The sequence below is a fragment of the Neoarius graeffei genome, chromosome 19, assembly GCF_027579695.1.
Source record: "Neoarius graeffei isolate fNeoGra1 chromosome 19, fNeoGra1.pri, whole genome shotgun sequence".
NCBI lineage: Eukaryota > Metazoa > Chordata > Actinopteri > Siluriformes > Ariidae > Neoarius > Neoarius graeffei.
In genome coordinates, this window is record NC_083587.1 from 36,708,897 (window position 1) to 36,732,761 (window position 23,865).

Here is a 23,865-nt window from a genome sequence, read left to right on the forward strand (position 1 = left end):
TTCTGAGTGTGTGAATGCCTGTCAAGGAAAAGAAATGAAGTACTTCTACTAGAATAGTGTTTTCTGGTGAATGTTTACAAGAACAATAAGTTACATTAAATTATATAGTTTTTTTTTTTTCAAAAGAGTACGTTTTTGCGTGACTTTAGATTTGGTCTTAATTTTTTTTGGAACATGGTATGAAAGTCTTAAAAAGTCTTAAATTTAACTTGGACAAGCCTGTAGACACCCTGTTAAAGGATCGTGTCAGTAGGTGCTGTGATGTACAAACTAGACAGCTGAAATAACTGGGAATGGCTTTCAGGAAGTTTTACGCCTTCAACAAAACTCTTCAAACAGACAAAGTCCATCGGAACACTGAGAATGTGGATAAGTAAGTTGATTTTTGTATGAGTTGACGAGCTTTCCGTGTGTGTTTGTTTTTATAGGATGTGTTTGACCATTTGAAAACGCCTGGCAATGAGCCTCAGCAGGGTGAGGGGGTGGAGACTCCCCTAAGTGAGGTGATCGAAAGGAATTTAAAGGCAGCTGTGGCCAATAGCAACCGCAGTCATGTCATGAATCTTGCTGCCCTGACTGCAAGTCCTCAACTGGGCAAAGAGCCAGAACCTAAAATGCATGAACAGGTATAAATCACTTTCCAGTCCAGTCCTCTGCGTGCCAAAATTTCTGTTTGCTTTTGTTAATGCCTCTACACTCGTCTCAACTCTATTCAAAGTAAACACCCACCTTGAGATGTATCAGTTCTTTGGTTCCGTAACACTAAATCTGTCACGCACAAAGAAATCTGGCAGTCAGGTTGAATTCAGACTTAACCGCACCTACTTGCGTTTGTGCGTCTGCATGTTTTGTAGGTAGAGGAAAAGGCTTCGGCTCCTCTTGCCGGGGTGGTGGTTTGTGTGAGTAAGAAACTCAGTAAAAAGCAGAGCGAGCTAAATGCAATCGCTGCGTCCCTAGGAGCAGACTTCAGGTATCTATCAAATGTTTTTCCCCACCACATTGTTCCTTAATGTTTTACTGTTTTGCCTGTCAGAAATGATTCCAGTAGAGAGAGAGAGAGAGAGATTGCTGTGTATTGTTGTACTGGTGCCTTTTCATGTTCCATTTAATCCCATTGGCTGAACTGTGTTAGGGGTTATATATTTATTTATTTTTTGCTTTTTAATCTGTGATTTATCAAATCTGTAACGTGTATGTTGTAGGTGGTCTTGTGATGATTCGGTCACTCACTATATCTACCAGGGCAAAGTGGGAGACAACACTAAAGAGTACAGGGCAGTGAAGGAAAGGGGCCTGCACGTAGTGTCCCAGCACTGGCTGCAGGCGGTCTGTATACATGTGGACACATACACACTCTTATGCTCTGTGTTCTTATTCATGATAGATGAAATTTCCTATTGCACTCTACAGTGTGATTTTTATTTTTCCCCCTCCGAAACTGCTTTCCTTATCCCTCCTGTATGTGTATACACGTCCCTTCAGTGTGCAGAGGAGCAGAAACGAGTGCCTGAGTCACTCTACCCTTTCACCTTTAACCCCAAAATGAGCCTGATGCTGAGCCAGGTGACAGACAGCACCCAGAAATCTCCTCCCCTGTCCACACCCCACTCCAAACTCCGAGCTCTCAATGAAGACGCCGCCACACAGGTACGACACCCTGCATCTCTTTACATTCTCTTTCAGATTTGAAAAAAATATATATTAGTGCTGTCAAAAATGTCGCGTTATTATCGCGTTAACGACTCAATTTTAACGGCAATTTTTTTATCGCGAGATTAACGCTCTGTGACATGATGTAGGTTTTTCATAAGCTTTTGAAACTGCCAGGAACTTGGAACAGAGACTTTGCTTAGAAAAACGATAGCAGCTAGACTGTAATGCCATGCCCCGCACAGCCAGAGTCCTCTGCCCTCCCCCCAAAGAACCAGCGCGGGCATGGCGCGCTAGCCCCGTGCCTCGGGACGAAGAGCCACGGTGCTCGGCTTCGGTTTCGTTTTCCCATCAGCGGCTCCAACCCGACTTTGCAGTGGCTGTGACAAGACGTGTTATGCTCTGCAATAAAAAAAAAAATTGGTACAAAGCAAGCCCATTCACTTTTTTATGCTGATAAGAGAATTACAATGGTTTTTCATGTGACAAAAATGTGTGATTAAATTGCGATTAATCGTGAGTTAACTATGACAGTCGCTACATTAATCGCGATTAAATATTTTAATCGCTTGACAGCATTAATATATATATATATATATATATATATATATATATATATATATATATATATATATCAGAGGGCTTTTTCAGACTTATCTCATCTCATTATCTGTAGCCGCTTTATCCTGTTCTACAGGGTCGCAGGCGAGCTGGAGCCTATCCCAGCTGACTAGCTGACTACAAGTGAAAGGTGGGGTACACCCTGGACAAGTCACCAGGTCATCACAGCGCCGACACATAGACACAGACAACCATTCACACTCACATTCACACCTACGGTCAATTTAGAGTCACCAGTTAACCTAACCTGCATGTCTTTGGACTGTGGGGGAAACCGGAGCACCCGGAGGAAACCCACGCGGACACGGGGAGAACATGCAAACTCCACACAGAAAGGCCCTTGCCGGCCACGGGGCTCGAACCCGGACCTCCTTGCTGTGAGGCGACAGCGCTAACCACTACACCACCGTGCCGCCTGGCTTTTTCAGACTCTGTATATGATGTTTTTGGCAAGCTTAGCAGTTGAGAGGTTTCTAACATTTAATGTGTGTTTATCCTCTGAAGATGAGGGCTGAGGACATCACAGTAGATATCTCGACACCTCAGAGAGAATCTACAGAGAGAGAGCAGCAGCCGCCGATCAGCAGTGAAAGGAAAGGTGCTCATATACCAATCTATCTCAAACAAGAAATTGCTTTGAATTTTTCTTCTTTTTTTTTTAAGAATTAATTTACCATGAGCCACTTGTTTTACATTCCCTCATATTCACGTCACTCTCTCAGACCTGACCGAGACTCTGGAGATGAGAGAGAACTTGCAGAAGCAGTTACAGGAGATTATGTCTGCCACAAAGCTGAGCAGTGGCCGGCGAGCGTCCTCGAGATTAGCCCGAGTGGGTTCAGGGGGTCAAGACTCCCCACACACTCCAGAGATTCTGGGCCGAATAGGTAGACGCAGCAGGACGCTGGAGGCCTTACGGTAACCGCAAATACACCTAGCACAACAAACACCACACTACACTTAGATGGTGAGAACATGCAATTTTGACAAAGTTATTAACAGTGTCCCCCATTGCTGAAAATCTCAGTATGAGGTTATGATGGTGTGGAAATCATACAGGACTGTGTTGGTGTTTTACACCGCGTCAAGTCAACTTGTAGGAATGATTTACAAAATGGACAAAGAAAAGAAAGGGTTTATTAGTTCTTCATGATCACTACTAGTCCAGTAACTTTGATGTACTCCAGATTTTTAAAAATGACCTTGATGACCGACTGCCATCATGGACAATGATGTTTTTCTGTTATAGTCAAGTCCCTTCCCGCACCATTCATGGCGCGTTTGGCGGCGCCAATCTCCGTTTCGTAGCCCTTGGCCTCTCGCTGAGCTAGGGTTACAGTGGGGGGCTAGTCCTCTGGTTACCGCGAGAGTTTGACTCCCCGCTCGCATCTATATTGCAGCGTGCCTTGCCAGATGGCAGTCGGAACCATTTTTATGATGGTCTTTGGTATGACCCGACCTTGAGTAGAACCTCACGGTATAAGTACCTAATAAATACCCCGAGTTGAAAAGGTGGTGCTCTGGAAATTTGTAGTCTATTGGATGAAAATGAGAAACTCGATAAAATGTTGTGGAACTATTAGGGAGGGTCTGGTAAAGTGTAAATCTGGGAAGGTATGTCAAGTTTGTGTATTGTAGCACATTTTCGCCTCAGATGATGTATGTCTTGTACGAAGTAATACTAGGGGAGAGTCACTGTCTAGATACTAATCACCAAACTCTGTCTACCTAAGTTAACTTCTCAGAAATAAAATCTCTACAAATGACTTTTAAATGGGCTTAATAATAATAATAATAATAATAATAAGTTAAATTTATATAGCACCTTTCAAAAAACCCAAGGACGCTTTACAATTATAGACAAGGAAAGAAAAAATAAATAAAAAGATAATCAAATAAATAAAGTGAAAAGTCCACCAAGTAGGGGTCAGGATGTAATTCCCGTGGTGTAGCAGCCACAGTCCCACCAAAAGGTGCACGAAAACAAGTCCCACATCTCCAGCACTGCCGCTGTGACGCCGTCAGCAACATCACTCGAACACCACGCCATGGATCCACAAAGTGAGCAGAGAAGCTCCGCCACGCAGAGCGCTTGTGTGTCCCAAACCGCCTGCACAGCCGCCGCGACGCCACCGAGCAACATCGCTCGGAACATCACGCCAAGCGTTAAAGCACAGAGCGCTGGACAACCACGATGTAAAATGAGCAACGAGCTCACTGCAGTCCACAGCTGGGAGCGCAGGCATCGCCCACGGCGAACCAAGGCCTGGAGGGAACCGACGCCCAAAACTGGGTCCGGGGCTACACCACAACTGGCGGACAAAACACTCAAACAAACATCAAACTACACAAACATACAGAAAAAAAAATAGAAAAAGAAATAAAATAAAATAAAAAAGCTCTGGTGAGAAGCGGCAGCCAGCACGCGCACGACGTACTCTCAAACGGAAACGAAAAAAAATCGTTTAGCTGTCTAATCATGTATTTTTGTTTATTTAATACAGGAATTGAAAGCAAAACTTTTGATTCTTTATGGAAGTGAGGATTCGAATTGATCTAAATTTAGAAAGAACTTGATGGATCTTTAATAATGAGTCCGCCTATATGTTTCACTTCTAATATTTCTATAAATAGTGGGGTTTTTAATCATAATTTGAGAAATTGTGTTTAGCGTGTCCCGGCAGGCTGCAGTGGATATGAACACAGAAGCATCTCAGAGTGAGCAGATCGTGTGGGACGATCCCACGGCGAGAGAGGAGAGGGCGAAGCTGGCTGATAACCTGCAGTGGCCGGGCAGCCCTTCTCAACATTCAGAGCCTCTCATAATCCCACCTCCACCACACACTGATCGAAACGCCCGAGACACCATGACCGACTCTGAACTAGTGGAGATGGGTGAGGGAGAGAGCATGTGCATGAAAACGTGTGTGTGTGTGGATCCTTGACATCAGGAAAGATGCTCAAACATAATGCGAAATAAGTGAAGTAATGACTAAATGATGGTGAATTGTTAAAACAGCCTTGTTCATGTACTAATGGGTATTTAAAGCAGATACGCAGAACCTTTTATTTTTAAATACATTTCTGAGTGGATAGTATCTCCATCCTTGACTCTTGTATGCTGTATAATTGGGAATTTTAAAAAATATATTTTTGAGAGTTAAAATCAACCGCAAAGTTGGCATTCGAGCTGCCCCGCTGAGCCAGCCAGCCCTGGGTGGGTGACGTCACAGCGGGAACCGGTGCTATAGACCAAAGCCAGACTCGGCAGGCGAGAGTGGTTGCAGTGGCCTCTTCGTTCGGATTTATTGGAGATTCTTTGGATTCCTCAGATAGTAGTACATGTGACTGTGATGGTCCTGAAATTGGAGTGTGTACATGCTACTGCTATACACATAGAACCATATTGGTTCGAACCATCAGAAAGTGAATCCGATAGCAACACGTCAGCCACAGAGGCCCCCACCTTACGAAATAAAGCCAGAGAACAAAGCCGTCTAGAGAATTGGATGGAATTGACCTGACAGTCTCGTGACTCTCATTAAAACAGGATGGGTGTTATAACTTATGCAACATACATGTACATGCATGCATTTTCACTGATAAAACGTAAAAGGCTAATTAAATAATCAGATGAACTGAGACAATCACATTCTGAAGCAAATTAAATAATCTTATACCGGTAACTTAAACACAATACAAGTTACATGTATTAATCTAAATGCAGGTAAACAACGAGTGTTGTTGTTTTTGTTATGTAACCAAATGAGAGTCACATCTTACCCATCTGCGTTCTCACTTCTTGAAGTCTGGGCTTGTGGCCGATTGTTTTGAAACAATCTGACTTTCAGTTCTTCGTTCATTCACTTCTTCCACGTAAGGGCGAGATATTGCTGCTGAGGCAAGCATATCCAGCGGAGAAATCTGACGACTGGGCCACTCATTCTCCATACCGAGTACTCCACCATTACTACTCGGCTCACACTCCGGGAGAACTGGTGCAACTGAACTTACTTTCCTTTTCTTGTAGTTTTCTTTTCCTTTAATTGTTGGTACTGCACTCTCTTTCAATACGGACTTATAGCCAACGCTCCTCAACAGATCAGAGGTCTCATACGAGTCTTCAGAAAAATGTGCAGAGCAGAGGAGAGACCACTTCGTAGGCGCCCAATCCGTGAATTTCTCGCAAAACGCGTCCAAATCTTTGCAGTTTGAACATTCTTGTTCCATGAATGCAACATAAATCCACCTTCTGTCGTGTTGCTGCACCAGCCAGTAACACATCTACAGTGGTGCTTGAAAGTTTGTGAACCCTTTAGAATTTTCTACATTTCTGCATAAATATGACCTAAAACATCGTCAGATTTTCACGCAAGTCCTAAAAGTACATAAAGAGAACCCAGTTAAACAAATGAGACAAAAATATCATACTTGGTCATTTATTTATTGAGGAAAATGATCCAATATTACATATTTGTGAGTGGCAAAAGTATGTGAACCTCTAGGATTAGCAGTTAATTTGAAGGTGAAATTAGAGTCAGGTGTTTTCAATCAATGGGATGACAATCAGGTGTGAGTGGGCATCCTGTTTTATTTAAAGAACAGGGATCTATCAAAGTCTGATCTTCACAACACATGTTTGTGGAAGTGTATCATGGCATGAACAAAGGAGATTTCTGAGGACCTCAGAAAAAGCGTTGTTGATGCTCATCAAGCTGGAAAAGGTTACAAAACCATCTCTAAAGAGTTTGGACTCCACCAGTCCACAGTCAGTCAGATTGTGTACAAATGGAGGAAATTCAAGACCATTGTTACCCTCCCCAGGAGTGGTCGACCAACAAAGATCACTCCAAGAGCAAGGCGTGTAATAGTCGGCGAGGTCACAAAGGACCCCAGGGTAACTTCTAAGCAACTGAAGGCCTCTCTCACATTGGTTAATGTTCATGAGTCCACCATCAGGAGGACACTGAACAACAATGGTGTGCATGGCAAGGTTGCAAGGAGAAAGACACTGCTCTCCAAAAAGAACATTGCTGCTCGTCTGCAGTTTGCTAAAGATCATGTGGACAAGCCAGAAGGCTATTGGAAAAATGTTTTGTGGACGGATGAGACCAAAACAGAACTTTTTGGTTTAAATGAGAAGCGTTATGTTTGGAGAAAGGAAAATACTGCATTCCAGCATCAGAACCTTATCCCATCTGTGAAACATGGTGGTGGTAGTATCATGGTTTAGGCCTGTTTTGCTGCATCTGGGCCAGGATGGCTTGCTATGATTGATGGAACAATGAATTCTGAATTCTACCAGCCAATTCTAAAGGAAAATGTCAGGACATCTGTCCATGAACTGAATCTCAAGAGAAGGTGGGTCATGCAGCAAGACAACGACCCTAAGCGCACAAGTCGTTCTACCAAAGAATGGTTAAAGAAGAATAAAGTTCATGTTTTGGAATGGCCAAGTCAAAGTCCTGACCTTAATCCAATCAAAATGTTGTGGAAGGACCTGAAGCGAGCAGTTTATGTGAGGAAACCCACCAACATCCCAGAGTTGAAGCTGTTCTGTATGGAGGAATGGACTAAAATTCCTCCAAGCCGGTGTGCAGGACTGATCAACAGTTACCGCAAACGTTTAGTTGCAGTTATTGCTGCACAAGGGGGTCACACCAGATACTGAAAACAAAAGTTCACATACTTTTGCTACTCACAGATATGTAATATTGGATCATTTTCCTCAATAAATAAATGACCAAGTATGATATTTTTGTCTCAATTGTTTAACTGGGTTCTCTTTATCTACTTTAAGGACTTGTGTGAAAATCTGATATTGTTTTAGGTCATATTTATGCAGAAATATAGAAAATTCTAAAGGGTTCACAAACTTTCAAGCACCACTGTACATGGCATGGTGATAAATTAGCTCAAAATGGAGGATCGGAGTTGCACGCAGCTCTGTGTTTTAGTATAGCGGAAATGGCGATGAGACCGATAGCCTTCTTGCTGTGACGTCACAGATGTCAAGGTCATTCACTCAGACCGCTACCTATATGAATCACTTTAATCGTAAAAATTACTATATTAGTTTTATTGTTAATGCTTAAAACTATTCTTATGCCATTCTTGAGGTCTCAAGGCATTTATAAACAAAAAGTGAGGCCATGGCTCTGCGTATCTCCTTTAACCTCATCAAGGTCTTTTTCAGTAAATTTTTAAACTTCAGCAAGTTGCAGGATTAGGCTTTCAGTGATAAGGTTGCATATGTTCTATGTTTTGTATCAGTTCAACAAAAATATCTGTATTATTGTTCACTCTGTCCACCTCAGCTGCCTGTGATGTAATAGAAGAGCACATGAAACGGACGATGACCCCACCAAGGGTCAAGACTGAGCCTCAGGCTCCCAAAATACCTGACGCCCCAAGTACTGCTTTTCCCATCTTCAAAGCTTCAATGCTACCTGAGCTACAGGTACACAATTATTGACACACCTTCTCTATGTGAAGGGTTTCAATCTGGTTTGACACTGAGATTGTATGAAAGTTACTTTAAGTCAGTGGTTCTCAACCTTTTCTGCTTTAAGGCCCACCTGTTCATACTTGTATCGAGTCGGGGCCCATTAAAAAAGAGCCCCAGTTATTTTGGCTCATCTATTCTATTAGAATCTATTGTCAAGCGTATTAATGGAATGCAACATCGCTCCCTGTTACAGATGGGAGCCCAGGAATTAAATAAATGCAATAAAAGCAAACTGTTTTTAATTGTAGGTTTTGTATTTAAAACTGTAGAGTAGGGATGTTAACCGATGACCGTTTGACCGATGGTTGACCGAATCAACGTCAACCGGTTCATTTTTTTTTTGGTTGTCGGTTAAAAAAAAAACTCAATCGTTTTGAAGCTGCCGATTTTGGAGCGGAGACCCTGGAATTCTGTGTTGTAAACGCTTGGGGCATGCCATGCGGTGTAAGGACGACAGCTGACAAATCAGAAACACCCATTCAGTCATGTCCCGCCCCAGTTGAACACAGCTGCCACTCGGCGAAAGAAAAGTGTAGACACAGGCTTTTTAGCTTACAAATTACTATTCTGTTTTTTTTTTTTAATTATTATTAGAAGGCACATCGAGATTGTGAGTGCTTTATTGCTTTTAGATAACAGGTCTATAAACAAGAAATCAATCTTGAGACACGATATATCCAGATGTTTTGTTTATTTTTGCTCCAATAGCAGAAATTGATCCTAAAGAAGCCACACTTACTTACTTTATAGCACATTGGCTAGCTTACTAGCTAGTTCACAGTGATTTGCGTTCACTCCTCTTAAAGGTGCTTGGCGTCCCTTCTTCCGTTTCACCTTCAGCTGATGAACTTTCATATTTCAAGTCAAAAGTTACATTCCTGAAAATTGTTTGCCTGATTTGCTCCTGGAATGCTGCTTGATCAAGAACTGTTCTAACCGTTGTACGAGTGAAAACAATTCAGGCTTCTGGATCCTTTTGCACTCTGAGCTGTGACACTGATTTGCCTTTCTCTTCAGCTTGAGGAAGAGGAGGAAAGGGAGAAGGTGGTGGTGAAGAAGGAGCCTCCACGCTTCCAGCTGTCTTCACTTAACCCACAGGAGCGCATTGATTACAGCCATCTCATAGAGGAACTGGGTGTGTGTGTGTGTAGGGACTGTTATTTCCTCAATTTGATTCATAAATTGCAATTGATTTTAGTTAAAAATTTGATGTGCTTCATCAGCAGAGACATTTTCAAGACAGGATACAGAACATGACTACCGTATATACATCTCAGGGACTAAAATACTCTATTTTCTGTAGTAACAGACCTAATTGACTCATCATTTAAATTTCAGAAATTGTTTCTGATTTGCATTTTAATCCAACACGTTCCTGACAGCTATATGCTCATTACATAAAACAAAACATTTTTTTTTTCTTATTAACACGCATTAAATGCTGAATTTGTGCATCTGCAGGTGGTATCTTACTAGAAAAGCAGTGTTTTGACCCGAGCTGCACTCACATCATTGTGGGTTATCCTCTGAGGAATGAGAAATACCTGGCTGCCATGGCAGCTGGCAAATGGATCCTTCATCGCTCATACCTGGAGGCCTGTCGTGCTGAAGGATACTTCATACCAGTGAGTGCTCTCCCAGCTACAAAAGCATGCACAAGCACTTTTTTTTTTTTTGGGTCAATATTGAATTAAACCAGCCGTCATTAAAACTTAACACAGTGCTGTTTTTTTGTGGTATTCTCAGTACCTCCTGTAAATCTTAAAAATTTCGCTTAACTGCATTAAACCCATCTCATGACATAATGCCCAGAGCCTAATCTAGGGCGCGTAATATGCGATAATGCGCGTTTTTTATCTGTCTGTCGCACATCCACTTTTTGGGCGCGAGAGTGATATCGCGTATCTATTCATTTTGTCGCACATTTATAAGTAGAGAGCGTGTAGTCGCGTTTTACTGAATCTTGTGCGTATCAATTTGTCAGCACCAGCTAGCAAGCACTGCGGTAAATACAGCGTTGTTTACACACCAATCGGAAAATATCGGAAAGGACCGAAGTATTCCGAATGGTTTATTTAGCGGGTAAAACAGTTTTGTGAACTATTATATCATTGGTATCTGAACCGGAAGACAGTGTATCTCAACCAGTCGTGTGAAGTGTTTTAAAAATACCCAAAAGCACATGGCATATCGTTCTGCCTCATCCAAACATAACATTCAGAGCCTCAAGGATTTCGCGATTTGCAACATCAACGCAAATTCAACCAATCCCCGCGAATTCAGGGCGGTGTTGCAATTCTATCCAATCACCGCAACTTTCCTGCAAATTTGACTAATCGTTGGCGTCGTCTTGCGGTGACGTCGACAAACTACCTTCCGCCTTACTTCCGTGTATACGTTCAAGAGAAGCAGCATGTGCGCAGTGTTGCCAGATTGGGCGGTTTTAAGTGCATTTTGGCGGGTTTTGAACATATTTAGGCTGGAAAACGTCAGCAGTATCTGGCAACATTGCATGAATAGGCTTAAATTCTGTTACTGAAAGTGTGTTATGTTTACAGTGAAGGACTGTGTGCACTTTATTTTTTTTTTTAACTTAATACAACAAATTAATGGATGCCAACATTCTTGCCAAAATGGTATTTTATTTTCCATTGTTTAGGCAGCTTCAGCATCATACTGTGAGATTCTGTTCAAATTGTTTTTTTTTCTTCTATGAAGCCTGAGCCATTTATTTTATTAGTTTATAATTATTGTTTAATTTAGTCTTCAGGAGAGACTGACTGCACACAGTGCTAGTATTAATAGTTTTTTTTTCTTACATGAAAGCTGAGGCATTTATATTATATTTTAAGGTAACTTCATGTTGTGCTGTGAGGTTCTCTGCACTTTAACTTTTGAACCAACAGGAGCATTTGGATAAGTAAAGCCTATTTTTCTGCATTTTTGTAGTCCTGGTAATCTTACACATTCTGCATGATTGCTAGGTTTTTTTTTTTTGAGTAATTTGTTTAATTTTTCTTGTTGAAAGTTAAATTTAGTATTATGTTAATGATATTCTAAAAGTAAAGATTAATAAAACTGTTCTGTTTATAGATGTACTCTTGAAAATATCTACCAATGTATTACTTATTTTTCTGTCCCCACTAACTGGAACAAATGAGGGATATTTTTACCCATGTTAATATTTTCTGTCCCCTGTTTCTACAACTAGTGAGGGATCTGTCCCCTATTTTCAAATTCCTAGATTAGGCTCTGATGCCAATGATTAGATATAGACATGGCACCTGAAAAACATGCTAATGTTAATCAAGAACTACACATGCTGTATCAGGGCTTGACATTAAGGACTGCCCGATTGCCCGGGGCGAGTGAAACACACATTCAGGCAAGTGGGATATGTCCCCGACGTGCCCGACTGAGCAAGTTGGAATGAGCATATATTACAAACTAGCACCACAAAACTTAGGCTTTTTGATCGAAGTGTCCCTCACTACGTATCCGCCATTATGCCTTGGCTGTTTTCTTAGTCTCGGTGTCATTTACTGCTTTGCAAGTTGTTATTATATATACCCCCGCTGTTGTAGTCTGGTACACGTACTGTTTACAGACCCCTTGTGCATGATGTCACGCATCACATGATAATTACAGCTGGGGTCAGACAGACACCGTCTTTCATGCAAGCAAGGCTTAATCTGTCTTCAATATGGTTAATTTTTGCGCTGTTTGTGCTTGTTCAAACAGAGAAATAGATAAAAGGCATTACCGTCTCCCCACTATCAAGAAAAATGTTAACAAATAGAAGCAAATGCTTCAAGAACAACGAGGAAATGAGTGGTTAAAGAATACGAAGAGAGGAGCTCAGCCTGAAAACTCCAGAGAAATTTACGATTGTATTTAAAATGTATTTTACAAAAACAGAAAGTCGGAAGTGAGGACGGAAGAGTTTGCTTAAGAATTTCGTTTTTTTTTTTTTTTTTTCTGCTCACATTCGCTCCTTCATGAAAGTGTTTGATTTTCTTAAAGGTGAAGCTTCCTTATTCAACACACAAAACCCAGATTGGTTTCAAACAACTCGGGCATAAAATACTCAACAAGAGTGACATGCGCGATAAATCCTGAAAGAACAATTAAGAGCAGAGAGAGCTGGAGCTTTGTTTCTGTTATCAGAGGAACACAGTCCTGTGCAAAATATTCATATATCTTTTTTTTTTTTTTGTTATATCATCCACCTCTAGGTTTATTTAAAAAAAAGAAAAACCCACACACATCCGTGCTGTGTCCAGACAGACCGGCTGTACTGTTTCAATTACAGGTTGCCAGGTCTATATAAAACATGTACAACCTACACACTAAACAATTTTAAACTCAAACATTATCCTGTCTGTCATGGTGGATTTTTTTTTTTTAACCCAGAGGTGGATGATATCACAAAAAAAAAAGATATATAAATATTCTCAAACACAGTACTGTTCAAAAGTCTTGGCACCCTATTTTCTTCATACAAACTTTGTTATAGATTTCTATTTTATGATTTCTACATTATCGAGTAATGAACCTACAGTCTGAGAGAGTTCTATACAAACACACTGAACTTTACAACAGCTGCATGCATGTGAAATGGAAATAAATCGACTAAGGCAGGAAAAACTATTTTGGATAAAATTGTTATTGTCCATTACAAGTAAAAAATAACCAATAACCAAACTTCAACTCAGTGTGTGATCTTCATTTTATGTTGCAATTTACAACTATTCTATGATTTTCCTAAAAAAAAAATAGTAGTACTCGCAAAATAAGGGGAAAGTAATAATATTTGGGGGGTAGTGGAAATTTACCCCCACTTGCCCCCCAGGGCAAGTGGGTTTAAAAGTTAATGCCAAGCCCTGCATATATTGTGTAATTTATAATTACATGTTTAGCGTTGCTATGAATGTTTTGTATGATCCTTTTTAAGAACAATTGTGTCTTGTACTCTTGTGTGTTTCTTTCAGGAGGAGAATTATGAATGGGGTAGCCACTCGATTCTAGATGCTCTTCCCTCCATAAACTCCCAACAGAAAAGACTGGCCCTAGCGGCCTTGCGCTGGAGAAAATCATTACAGGGTCTCACAGATAAAGAGGTACAAACCTCCCACTTCCTTTCTCCTGTCTTTTTATTATTTACACTTCAGATCATATGAATTTCCATCATATTCTTCAATTCCTTCTGTAGGGTGCATTTGGTGGCTGGACAGTGATGTTGAACATAGACCAGGCCAGAGATGCAGGATTTAGAAGACTGCTGCAGTCTGGAGGAGCAAAGGTCTGTTCTTAATTCACTTCAGAGTATCTTTGTCAAGACTATACTGGGATTACATTTATTACTAACAACCAGACATGGAACAGATTGGCCAAGGAAAACTACAGCAGTTGATGACCAAACATTGTGAGATCCGTAAAGCAAACCCCAAAAACAACAGTCAGTGACATCACCAACAACCTCCAAGTCAAAGGAGAAAGTATTATAATCCACCGTTTGAAGAGGACTTCAAGAGCAGCAGTATAGAGGCCAGACCACAAGATCTAACCACTTATCAGCAGGAAGAATCGGATGGCCAGATTGGAACCAGAAGTTTGGGAACCAAGATGAACTTCTTGGTTGGTAGTGTCATGGCTTGGGCTTGCATGACTGCTTCTGGAACAAACCGACTCATCTTTTTTTGGATGAATTCAGAAATCTACCAAAACATTCTGTCTGCTAGTTTACAGAGAAATGCATCCAATTTTATTGGGTAGAACTAGGCCTGTCACGATATTCGATATACCGACTTATCATACGGTAAATGAAAATGAACTCGGTAATTTTTTTTTTTTACCGTGATTTTGTCATTTACGCGCTGTATATCTACATAAGGAAGTTGCCAGAGTATTAGCTTGACCCATTGACTGAATAAAACACCGCGCTGTTTTCTGTTGTCTCATGCGGCTTTCTGTCAGAGGCGGGGCCTCCCAGCATGCAACAGTTATCCAGCCAGGGTATCCATTGAATGGGGAAAAGACAACACGTTGCTCCGTTGTACAGACCATAGGCGTAGAATTAGGTTTGGACGTGTCCCTACCAGTATTAAACGATGGCTGATATGTCCCTACCAATATTTCTGATTGAAAAAGAAAAAAAAATCCCGCTCCATGCGCAGTACACAAATAGTTACTGTAGGTTTCCACTGGGTGAAACCATGCAAAATTCGCTCATGAATATTCGATCTGGGGGCGTGGTCGCGAAAACATCAAGCAAGTTTGGCTACCATGCCAATTAGCAAGTGCGGTTGCAGTGCAGCGACCGGCTGCTAGCTAGCAACCTAGCAAACTGTCCTTGAGGAATGTAACATTAGATTAGCTTGTAAAATTAAAGGTCATAGGCAAGGGTCAGAGGTGAAACGTAGACTATCAACTTTATTGTCTAGAAGAACAACCCAAAAAGCAAATTCAATCTTCCTGGTGTCTAATTTGCACCCTAAAATTGAATAAAACGGTTAAAATATACTGTTTCCCTAATTTCCAAAGGTTTGTTTACATCTCACTTATGCGCCCTTTCACCGCCAGGGGGCCGTCGCCGTGACGTCATTTAAGCCAAACAGACCGGGATCAGTTCTGTGTTTACCTGCGAACCGAGCACACGTGTACGGACTTTGGTTGTGAGAGGTTGTGTAAAATGTCTGATAGCGATTTTGAAGCAGGAACTCTCCAAATTAAATATCAAGAGATGAAACCATATATGTATGAACCTATGGCCGTTGCGAAGCAATCGGTGAATGTGGCTCACTGGTTTGACCATGCGGCCTCGGAATCAGACAGTGACTCAGCCGACTCTGATCGCAGTGACGCCGGACCTCAACAAGACTCGCGCCCAAACGATTTATCCTGGTAGTTATGATAAATTCTTACTTTCGTCGTAATACTAAATAAGAGCCCTTTTGAAGAATAATTAAACTGCCCTCCCTAGTGGATATAGGTAACGATTACTGGACAGTGCGCCAGCAGGCCACATTAGCCTGCCATCCGCAGCATTATACTATTTATAGCCTAGTCTAAGCGAGGAAATATCCCTTTTGTCTCATTTCCACAATGATTGTACTAGTGCTGCGTACCAGTACGCCAAACCGGTACTGGACTTGTAAAAAGTTTTGGTTCAAGTCCGGTTAAAACCAGAACGTCGGGAACCGGTACTTGGACTTGCAAAAAAACTAGCACTTGCGTATATTCTCCTTTTTGTTCTAAACCATCTGAAACCTCCCATAGATTGAGAAATTTGCGCTGAGAAAAGACGAAAAACATTAGGGGTGTTCACACGGCACATATTTGCATCGATGCTGCACCGATGTATTTTGTTGCGATACATCTTACACCGGTGTAAATTTTGTGGCGCGATCACACGTCACAAACCTGCTTACTAGAGAGAAGCGTGTTAGCACCGGTGCAGCCCCACTTTTGTTCACACGGCAGTTTCTGCGACCGTGCTATACGATAGTAATAATGCGGAAATGAAATACGCACATGCGTGAAAATGTACTTCCTTTTCCCGGTTGTCATGGCATCACCAAGCGCCGGGAAAACAATGTGGATGAAGACACCAGTGTTGCCAGATACTGCTGACGTTTTCCAGCCCAAAATATGTTCAAATCCGCCAAAATGCACGTAAAACCGCCCAATCTGGCAACACTGGAAGACACGCAGTTCAGTTGTTGTTGTTATTCACCATTTTGGAAGCGCAAAATACCAGGATGCAAATTATGCAATGCCCGTATGTAATCAACTCTCCTCACGCGTAGCGAGTCTACCCCTGTAGCGTTCAGACGTCCCATTTTATATCGGTGCTGCCCCGCAAACTAGCATTTACTCCGGAGTAAATTTCTTAAACCACCTCCCGAGCAGGGTTAGATTTGCACCGGTTTAAGCAGCTTTCAGGGGCTACACCGGTATAACTTTGTACCGTGTGAACGGTCTACTGGGGCAGCCCCGGTGCTACACCGGAGTAAAAGTTGCCGTGTGAACACCCCTACTGTGTTGGCTTCTGATATGGCGGCCATTACTGAACTCACGAAGTCTCGCAAAGTGTCGCAGCTGCTCGCGAGATCTGTGTGACGTCAAGGGAAGCTATCGATGTGATTGGCTTAGACATAGCGTGGGCTGCTGTGGTTGCCATATTGGATATTTGATAGTGTAGCTAACTCCTTTGTTTGGTCTACGGTGTCACGGGTCATGTAAACACAGTGCCGCGGGGCTTTAAATCCAGTAAGGTGTGGGAGCATGTGACGAAACTGCCGCTAGATACTGCGAAGTGTAACCTGTGTATAGTAGTGTAATGCGTATAGTCTACTCTACACTCTACCTTTCAGCAAAGTTTTAGGGATTTAGGCTCAGTCAGCTCAGGGACTGTTTGGTTACTTTAGTTTGGTAAATGAAATGAAATAAATGTTTGTACTTTGTAGTAGCTCACTGTAGTTGCTAGGGGTGGCACGGTACACAAAACTCACGGTTCGGTACGTACCTCGGTTCTGACCCTACGGTTCGGTACATTTTCGGTACAGTGCAGGAAAAAAAACAACAACCAAAAGGCTATCCTCAAAGGCAGCTTTTTATTGTTTAAATCCCCAGCTGAGATAGCTGCAACTTTCTGTAAGTAAAACAAGTGAGCAAGCACCACATTGAATTGTCATATATTGATATACATGAATTGTCATATATTGATAGGTGCATCAGTGCAACACATGACCTTTTTGGGTACTTTAACATACAATACGCACGAGTGCCTAAACACTTTTTTACATTCATGTAGCTCAGTGAACATGAGCTATAGGCCTCACAGATCACAACATAACACTGTTTAAAACATTTGCATTTCACAATAAATCAACTGTGTACAGCTGTGTACTGTCCACCTTCATTCAACTTTAAGGTTTTTCTTCAAAAAAACAAGTTTGTCTACACTCTCAGTGCTGAGTGCCGATCTGGTGGCACTGACTATGTCACCTGCTGTTGAAAAAACCCTTTCACTGGGTACTGAAGTGGCAGGTATGGCCAGGTAACTTTTTGCCAATACGGCTAGATTAGGATAAACAGACTCATGCCTTTTCCACCAGGAAAGCAGGTCAGAGTCAACTGAGGTGCAGTCCTTTGCCATGTAACCACTGACTTCTTCCTTCAACTGCTGTTGCAAATTAGGCTGGTTCCTTTGGTCAACTTTGAACAGTGAGCCAAAAAGTTCTGCCATGGCTGACCTCTTTGAAGGAGGTTGGGAGGAGGATACCTCTGACTCTTCTGCCATCCCTGGCAAAGCAGTGGCCTGGGCCTCTGAAGTAGATGGACTGTCCTCTTCTGCAGACAGGGGGGTGTCATTCTGCAAAATCAAATGACAAAGACAATAATATTAAAAAAGAATTATGGAGTTAGAGCAGATTATTCCCTTAAGGAATAACATTTATAGTCAGTGTGTATGTATGTATGTATGTATGTATGTATATATAAATAGATAACATATAATAATAAGTGCAATCAGAGATGGCAACCTGGCCCCAAATTTGTGGATGTGCAGTAATGTTACATTGCAATATTGAGACGGCCACCTACAGGCGTTTTTTAGTATTGCAGGTAGACAAACAGTCATTGCAATACCTGGCCAAACCCCATCTGGGGAAGCAGGTTAATAATAATAATAATAATAATAATAATAATTTTCTTATATGCATACCTTTTCTGCTCTGCCCAGAACTTCTCTGATGAGATCTTCATGAACTTTCTGCTGACAGGCTGGATCCAAGTAATTGAGTGTTTTGAACCTGGGTTCCAGTGCTGTACATTTATTTAAGAAGTCCCGGAGGTCTGGGTCATCATATCGGCCTTGAAAGTTGTCCCTGATGGCATTTTTCATGTCTCTTGCAATTGGAGAATCGGCTGTATTTGTTTCTGTTGATTTCAGAAGTGTAGTTTGCAGTGGCAGGATCATGGAAAGGGATGGGGTGGTTTCTGTGCTGATTACTGCCGTGATAGTCTTCAGAGGCTTCATCACGTCAACTATGGCCTCTGCGTGGGACAGCTCCAGATCGGAAAGATTCACGATGTCTTTGCTTCTCACATTCCTCTCTGCTAAGGCAGAATAAACAGCAGCTTGCTGCTCGAGATACCGCTCCACCATCTCGAAGCTCGAGTTCCACCGAGTTGCGACATCATTAATGAGGCAGTGTTTTGGCAAGCCCAGCATTTCTTGCTTGCGCTCCAAAATGTAGGCTGCGGTGGTGCTGCGGTGGAAAAATGCGACGGTAGATCTCATTTTTGCAAGCACATGCGACACCTGCTTGATCTCGAGGGCTTTTTTTGTGGCCAGGTTGAGGGTGTGTGCAAAGCACGCGATATGCGGACCGAGCCCTGCTTCACCGACGCCATTAACAATGTTCCTCGCATTGTCTGTGGTGACGACTATGGGCATCCCAGGTCTTTCTAACTTCCATTCGGTCACGACTTCGTTCAGCTTTTCAGCCAGATGGGTGCTTGTGTGTTGTTCGTGTAAGGGGCGCGTTTGCAGGACTACGGTCCTCATGTCCCACTCAGAGCTGATGAAATGAGCAGTGACGGTCAGGAAACTTTCGGTTGCCCGAGAAGTCCATGAATCCGTGGTGAGCGCAATAGAATGTGCAGCTTTTAACCCCTGTTCCACAATTTGTCTCGTTCTGTTGTATAAGGCTGGCACTACTGATTCTCTTACATGGCTGCGGGATGGAGGAATGTAGCGAGGTTCGAGCACATGTAATAAATATTTGAATCCTGCCTCTTCTACAGTGGAATATGGGCGCATAGCGGATGCGATGTAAATTCCAATTGCTTCGGTAATTTTATTTGCTCTGCATGTATTTGTGTCAAGGGGCTGTTGTAAGACATTTGGGAGACGTAATTGGACACTTTTCTTCCGTCTCGTCCTGGTGATGGGGATGTCTGGGTGGTGTCGCCAGATATGTGTTAACATGTTTGAAGTGTTCCCACTCACGTAATGAATAGATGTCGAACAACGACGGCAGACCGTCTTTGTTTTGTCAACCACTCGCTCTCCATTGCTGTTATAACTCATGGGGAACCCGAAGTTATCCCACACCACTGACTTAAATGATGATGGTGGGTCTTCTAGCTCTTCGCCACTCGCCATTGTTAGCCCTCTCTCGCAACAACAACAACCTAACAGCGGTACCTTCCCACAGAGCAGAGTTTGTATTTGAAGGTGGAGTTTGCTACCTAGACCAATCCATGTCTATGGACATGTCTATGGACCAATCGGAGCTTGCAGGTGGCAGTGGTTAAATGTCTCGTCTTCGTCTTCTTCCGCTTATCCGGGACCGGGTCGCGAAGGCAGCAGTCTAAGCATGGAAGCCCAAACTTCCTTTTCCCCAGACACCTCGGCCAGCTCCTCGGGAAGAACACCGAGGCGTTCCCAGGCCAGCCGAAAGACATAGTCCCTCCAGCGTGTCCTGGGTCTTCCCCGGGGCCTCTTCCCGGGGGGACATGCCTGGAACACCTCCCCAGGGAGGCGTCCAGGAGGCATCCGAAAAAGATGCCCGAGCCACCTCAGCTGATTCCTCTCGATGTGGAGGAGCAGCGGCTCTACTCCGAGCTCCTCCCGAGTGACTGTGCTTCTCACCCTATCTCTAAGGGAGCGCCCAGCCACCCTGCGAAGGAAACTCATTTCAGCTGCTTGTATCCGCGATCTTGTTCTTTCGGTCATTACCCAAAGCTCATGACCATAGGTGAGAGTCGGAACGTAGATCGACCGGTAAATTGAGAGCTTCGCCCTTTGGCTCAGCTCCTTCTTCACCACGACGGACCGGTAAAGCGACCGCATCACTGCGGAGGCTGCACCGATCCTCCTGTTGATCTCACGCTCCATCCTTCCCTCACTCGTGAACAAGATCCCGAGATACTTAAATTCCTCCACTTGAGGCAGGACTTCTCCGCCAACCTGGAGAGGGCAAGCCACCCTTTTCCGGTCGAGAACCATGGCCTCGGACTTGGAGGTGCTGATTCTCATCCCAGCCGCTTCACACTCGACTGCAAACCGCCCTAGTGCATGCTGAAGGTCCTGGTTTGAAGAAGCCAACAGGACAACATCATCCGCAAAAAGCAGAGATGAAATCCTGTGGTTCCCAAACAGGATTCCTTCCGGCCCCTGGCTGCGCCTAGAAATTCTGTCCATAAAAATTATGAACAGAACCGGTGACAAAGGGCAGCCCTGCCAGAGTCCAACATGCACTGGGAACAGGTCTGTCTTACTGCCGGCAATGCGAACCAGACTCCTGCTCCGTTCGTACAGGGACCGGACAGCCCTTAGCAAAGAGCCCCGAACCCCATACTCCCGAAGCACCCCCCACAGAATACCACGGGGGACACGATCGAATGCCTTCTCCAGATCCACAAAGCACATGTGGACTGGTTGGGCAAACTCCCATGAACCCTCGAGCACCCTATGAAGGGTATAGAGCTGGTCCAGTGTTCCGCGACCAGGACGAAAACCGCATTGTTCCTCCTGGATCCGAGGTTTGACTGTTGGTCGAATTCTCCTCTCCAGTACCTTGGAGTAAACCTTCCCTGGGAGGCTGAGAAGTGTGATTCCCCTATAATTGGAGCGCACTCTCCGGTCCCCTTTCTTAAAAAGAGGGACCACCACCCCAGTCTGCCACTCCAGAGGCACTGTCCCCGACCGCCACGCGATGTTGCAGAGGCGTGTCAACCAAGACAGCCCCACAACATCCAGAGACTTGAGATACTCAGGGCGGATCTCATCCACCCCCGGTGCCTTGCCACCGAGGAGCTTGCAAACCACCTCAGTGACTTCGGCTTGGGTAATGGACGAGTCCACCTCCGAGTCATCGGCCTCAGTCTCCTCAGTGGAAGACATGACGGTGGGATTGAGGAGATCCTCAAAGTATTCCTTCCACCGCCTGACAATGTCCCCAGTCGAGGTCAACAGCTCCCCACCCGCACTGTAAACAGTGTTGGCAGAGTACTGCTTCCCCCTCCTGAGGCGCCGGACGGTTTGCCAGAATTTCTTCGAGGCCGACCGATAGCCCTTCTCCATGGCCTCCCCGAACTCCTCCCAGTTCCGAGTTTTTGCCTCCGCAACTGCCCGAGCTGCAGCACGCCTGGCCTGCCGATACCAGTCAGCTGCCTCAGGAGTCCTGGAGGTCAACATGGCCCGATAGGACTCCTTCTTCAGCTTGACAGCATCCCTTACTTCCGGTGTCCACCACCGGGTTCGGGGATTGCCGCCACGACAGGCACCGGAGACCTTGTGGCCACAGCTCCGAACAGCTGCGTCCACAATGGAGGTAGAGAACATGGTCCACTCAGACTCAATGTCCCCCGCCTCCCTCGGAAGCTGGGAAAAGCTCTCCCGGAGGTGGGAGTTAAAGACCTCCCCAACAGAGTGCTCGGCCAGACGTTCCCAGCAGACCCTCACCATAACGTTTGGGCCTGCCAGGTCTGTCCAGCTTCCTCCTCCGCCAGCGTATCCAACTCACCACCAGGTGGTGATCAGTTGACAGCTCAGCCCCTCTCTTCACCCGAGTGTCCGAGACATAGGGCCGGAGATCAGATGAAACGACTACAAAGTCGTTTGTAGAAGGACGACCCAAGTTGTTATCAGTGCTCAGTTCAGAAGCCTGCATCTCTGATGGTATGGGGTTGCATTAGTGCGTGTGGCATGGGCAGCTTACACATCTGGAAAGACACCATCAATGCTGAAAGGTATATCCAGGTTCTAGAGCAACATATGCTCCCATCCAGACAACATCTCTTTCAGGGAAGACCTTGCATTTTCCAACATGACAATGCCAAACCACATACTGCATCAATTACAGCATCATGGCTGCGTAGAAGAAGGGTCCGGGTACTGAACTGGCCAGCCTGCAGTCCAGATCTTTCACCCATAGAAAACATTTGGCGCATCATAAAACGGAAGATACGACAAAAGAGACCTAAGACAGTTGAACAACTGGAATCCTACATTAGACAAGAATGGGTTAACATTCCTATCCCTAAACTTGAGCAACTTGTCTCCTCAGTCCCCAGACGTTTACAGACTGTTGTAAAGAGAAAAGGGGATGTCTCACAGTGGTAAACATGGCCTTGTCCCAACTTTTTTGAGATGTGGTGTTGTCATGAAATTTAAAATCACCTAATTTCTCTCTTTAAATGATACATTTTCTCAGTTTAAACATTTGATGTATCATCTATGTTCTATTCTGAATAAAATATGGAATTTTGAAACTTCCACATCATTGCATTCCATTTTTATTTACAATTTGTACTTTGTCCCAACTTTTTTGGAATCGGGGTTGCATTTCAAATTTTCAATTGATAATTACTTAGCTTACAATAAGTTCACTTTAGTTACTCACACAAGCCATGGGTTCAGGTCCGGACTTATAAGTCCGGACCTGAACCTGAATGTGAGTTTAGGTACGCAGCACTAGATTGTACAGGATCCCTCAGGATTCTTGACTTGTCAATGCTTCGATTCTGCTATCCCAACATTTTAGCTGTATTCAGCAGGTGGCGCTGTGATCAGTCCTCCACTTCCGGGTCATTCCCAGCCAAAACAATATTTTGACAAGTTTTCGCAGCATTTTATGTAACTTTTGCAAACGATTGCCATTATCGGATCATATACTCACTGTGACATTGGTTTGCATAACGTTTCGCTGAAATAAGATAGAATTAATAAATTTTATTGATGTTTAACTGGAATAGACGCTTATAAAATGTTGTCAAACGTACAAATACGCGAATTATCGCCCATGCCACATCCATTATTGTGCTCAAGTTAGGGCTTGTGGTCTGGGTAACCGCGTCTACTTCACGCGGCCTGTAAGATATATTTGTGCTCATGCTTATTGATGGGCCAGTTATTGTGAAATCGTAATTGTTTTTTTTTTTTTTTTATGTTAATCACATACTTGAATAATCAAACAAATATTTCCACAAAAGAATGCATACAGAGCAAAAGAATGCATACATTTAAGTTTGATGAGTGTTGATTCTATATTGGTTCATATATTTGGGGATAA

The 23,865-nt window shown here is 43.5% G+C and overlaps 1 protein-coding gene across 2 annotated transcripts in view; it reads left to right on the forward strand.

The window, feature by feature from the left end:
* topbp1 (DNA topoisomerase II binding protein 1) overlaps nucleotides 1-23,865 on the forward strand; it is an 88,862-nt gene that overhangs the window by 56,998 nt on the left and 7,999 nt on the right. Inside the window, exons 15-26 of one of the 2 annotated variants that reach the window (XM_060900029.1) lie at nucleotides 429-626; nucleotides 855-970; nucleotides 1,203-1,326; nucleotides 1,483-1,647; nucleotides 2,776-2,869; nucleotides 2,994-3,189; nucleotides 4,943-5,166; nucleotides 8,589-8,731; nucleotides 9,797-9,914; nucleotides 10,241-10,404; nucleotides 13,771-13,899; nucleotides 13,992-14,081. In XM_060900029.1, coding sequence (XP_060756012.1) covers nucleotides 429-626; nucleotides 855-970; nucleotides 1,203-1,326; nucleotides 1,483-1,647; nucleotides 2,776-2,869; nucleotides 2,994-3,189; nucleotides 4,943-5,166; nucleotides 8,589-8,731; nucleotides 9,797-9,914; nucleotides 10,241-10,404; nucleotides 13,771-13,899; nucleotides 13,992-14,081 — 1,761 coding nt within the window. Of the gene's footprint in view, nucleotides 1-428; nucleotides 627-854; nucleotides 971-1,202; nucleotides 1,648-2,775; nucleotides 2,870-2,993; nucleotides 3,190-4,942; nucleotides 5,167-8,588; nucleotides 8,732-9,796; nucleotides 9,915-10,240; nucleotides 10,405-13,770; nucleotides 13,900-13,991; nucleotides 14,082-23,865 lie in introns of both variants that reach the window. The other variant, XM_060900028.1, reaches the window with a different exon arrangement.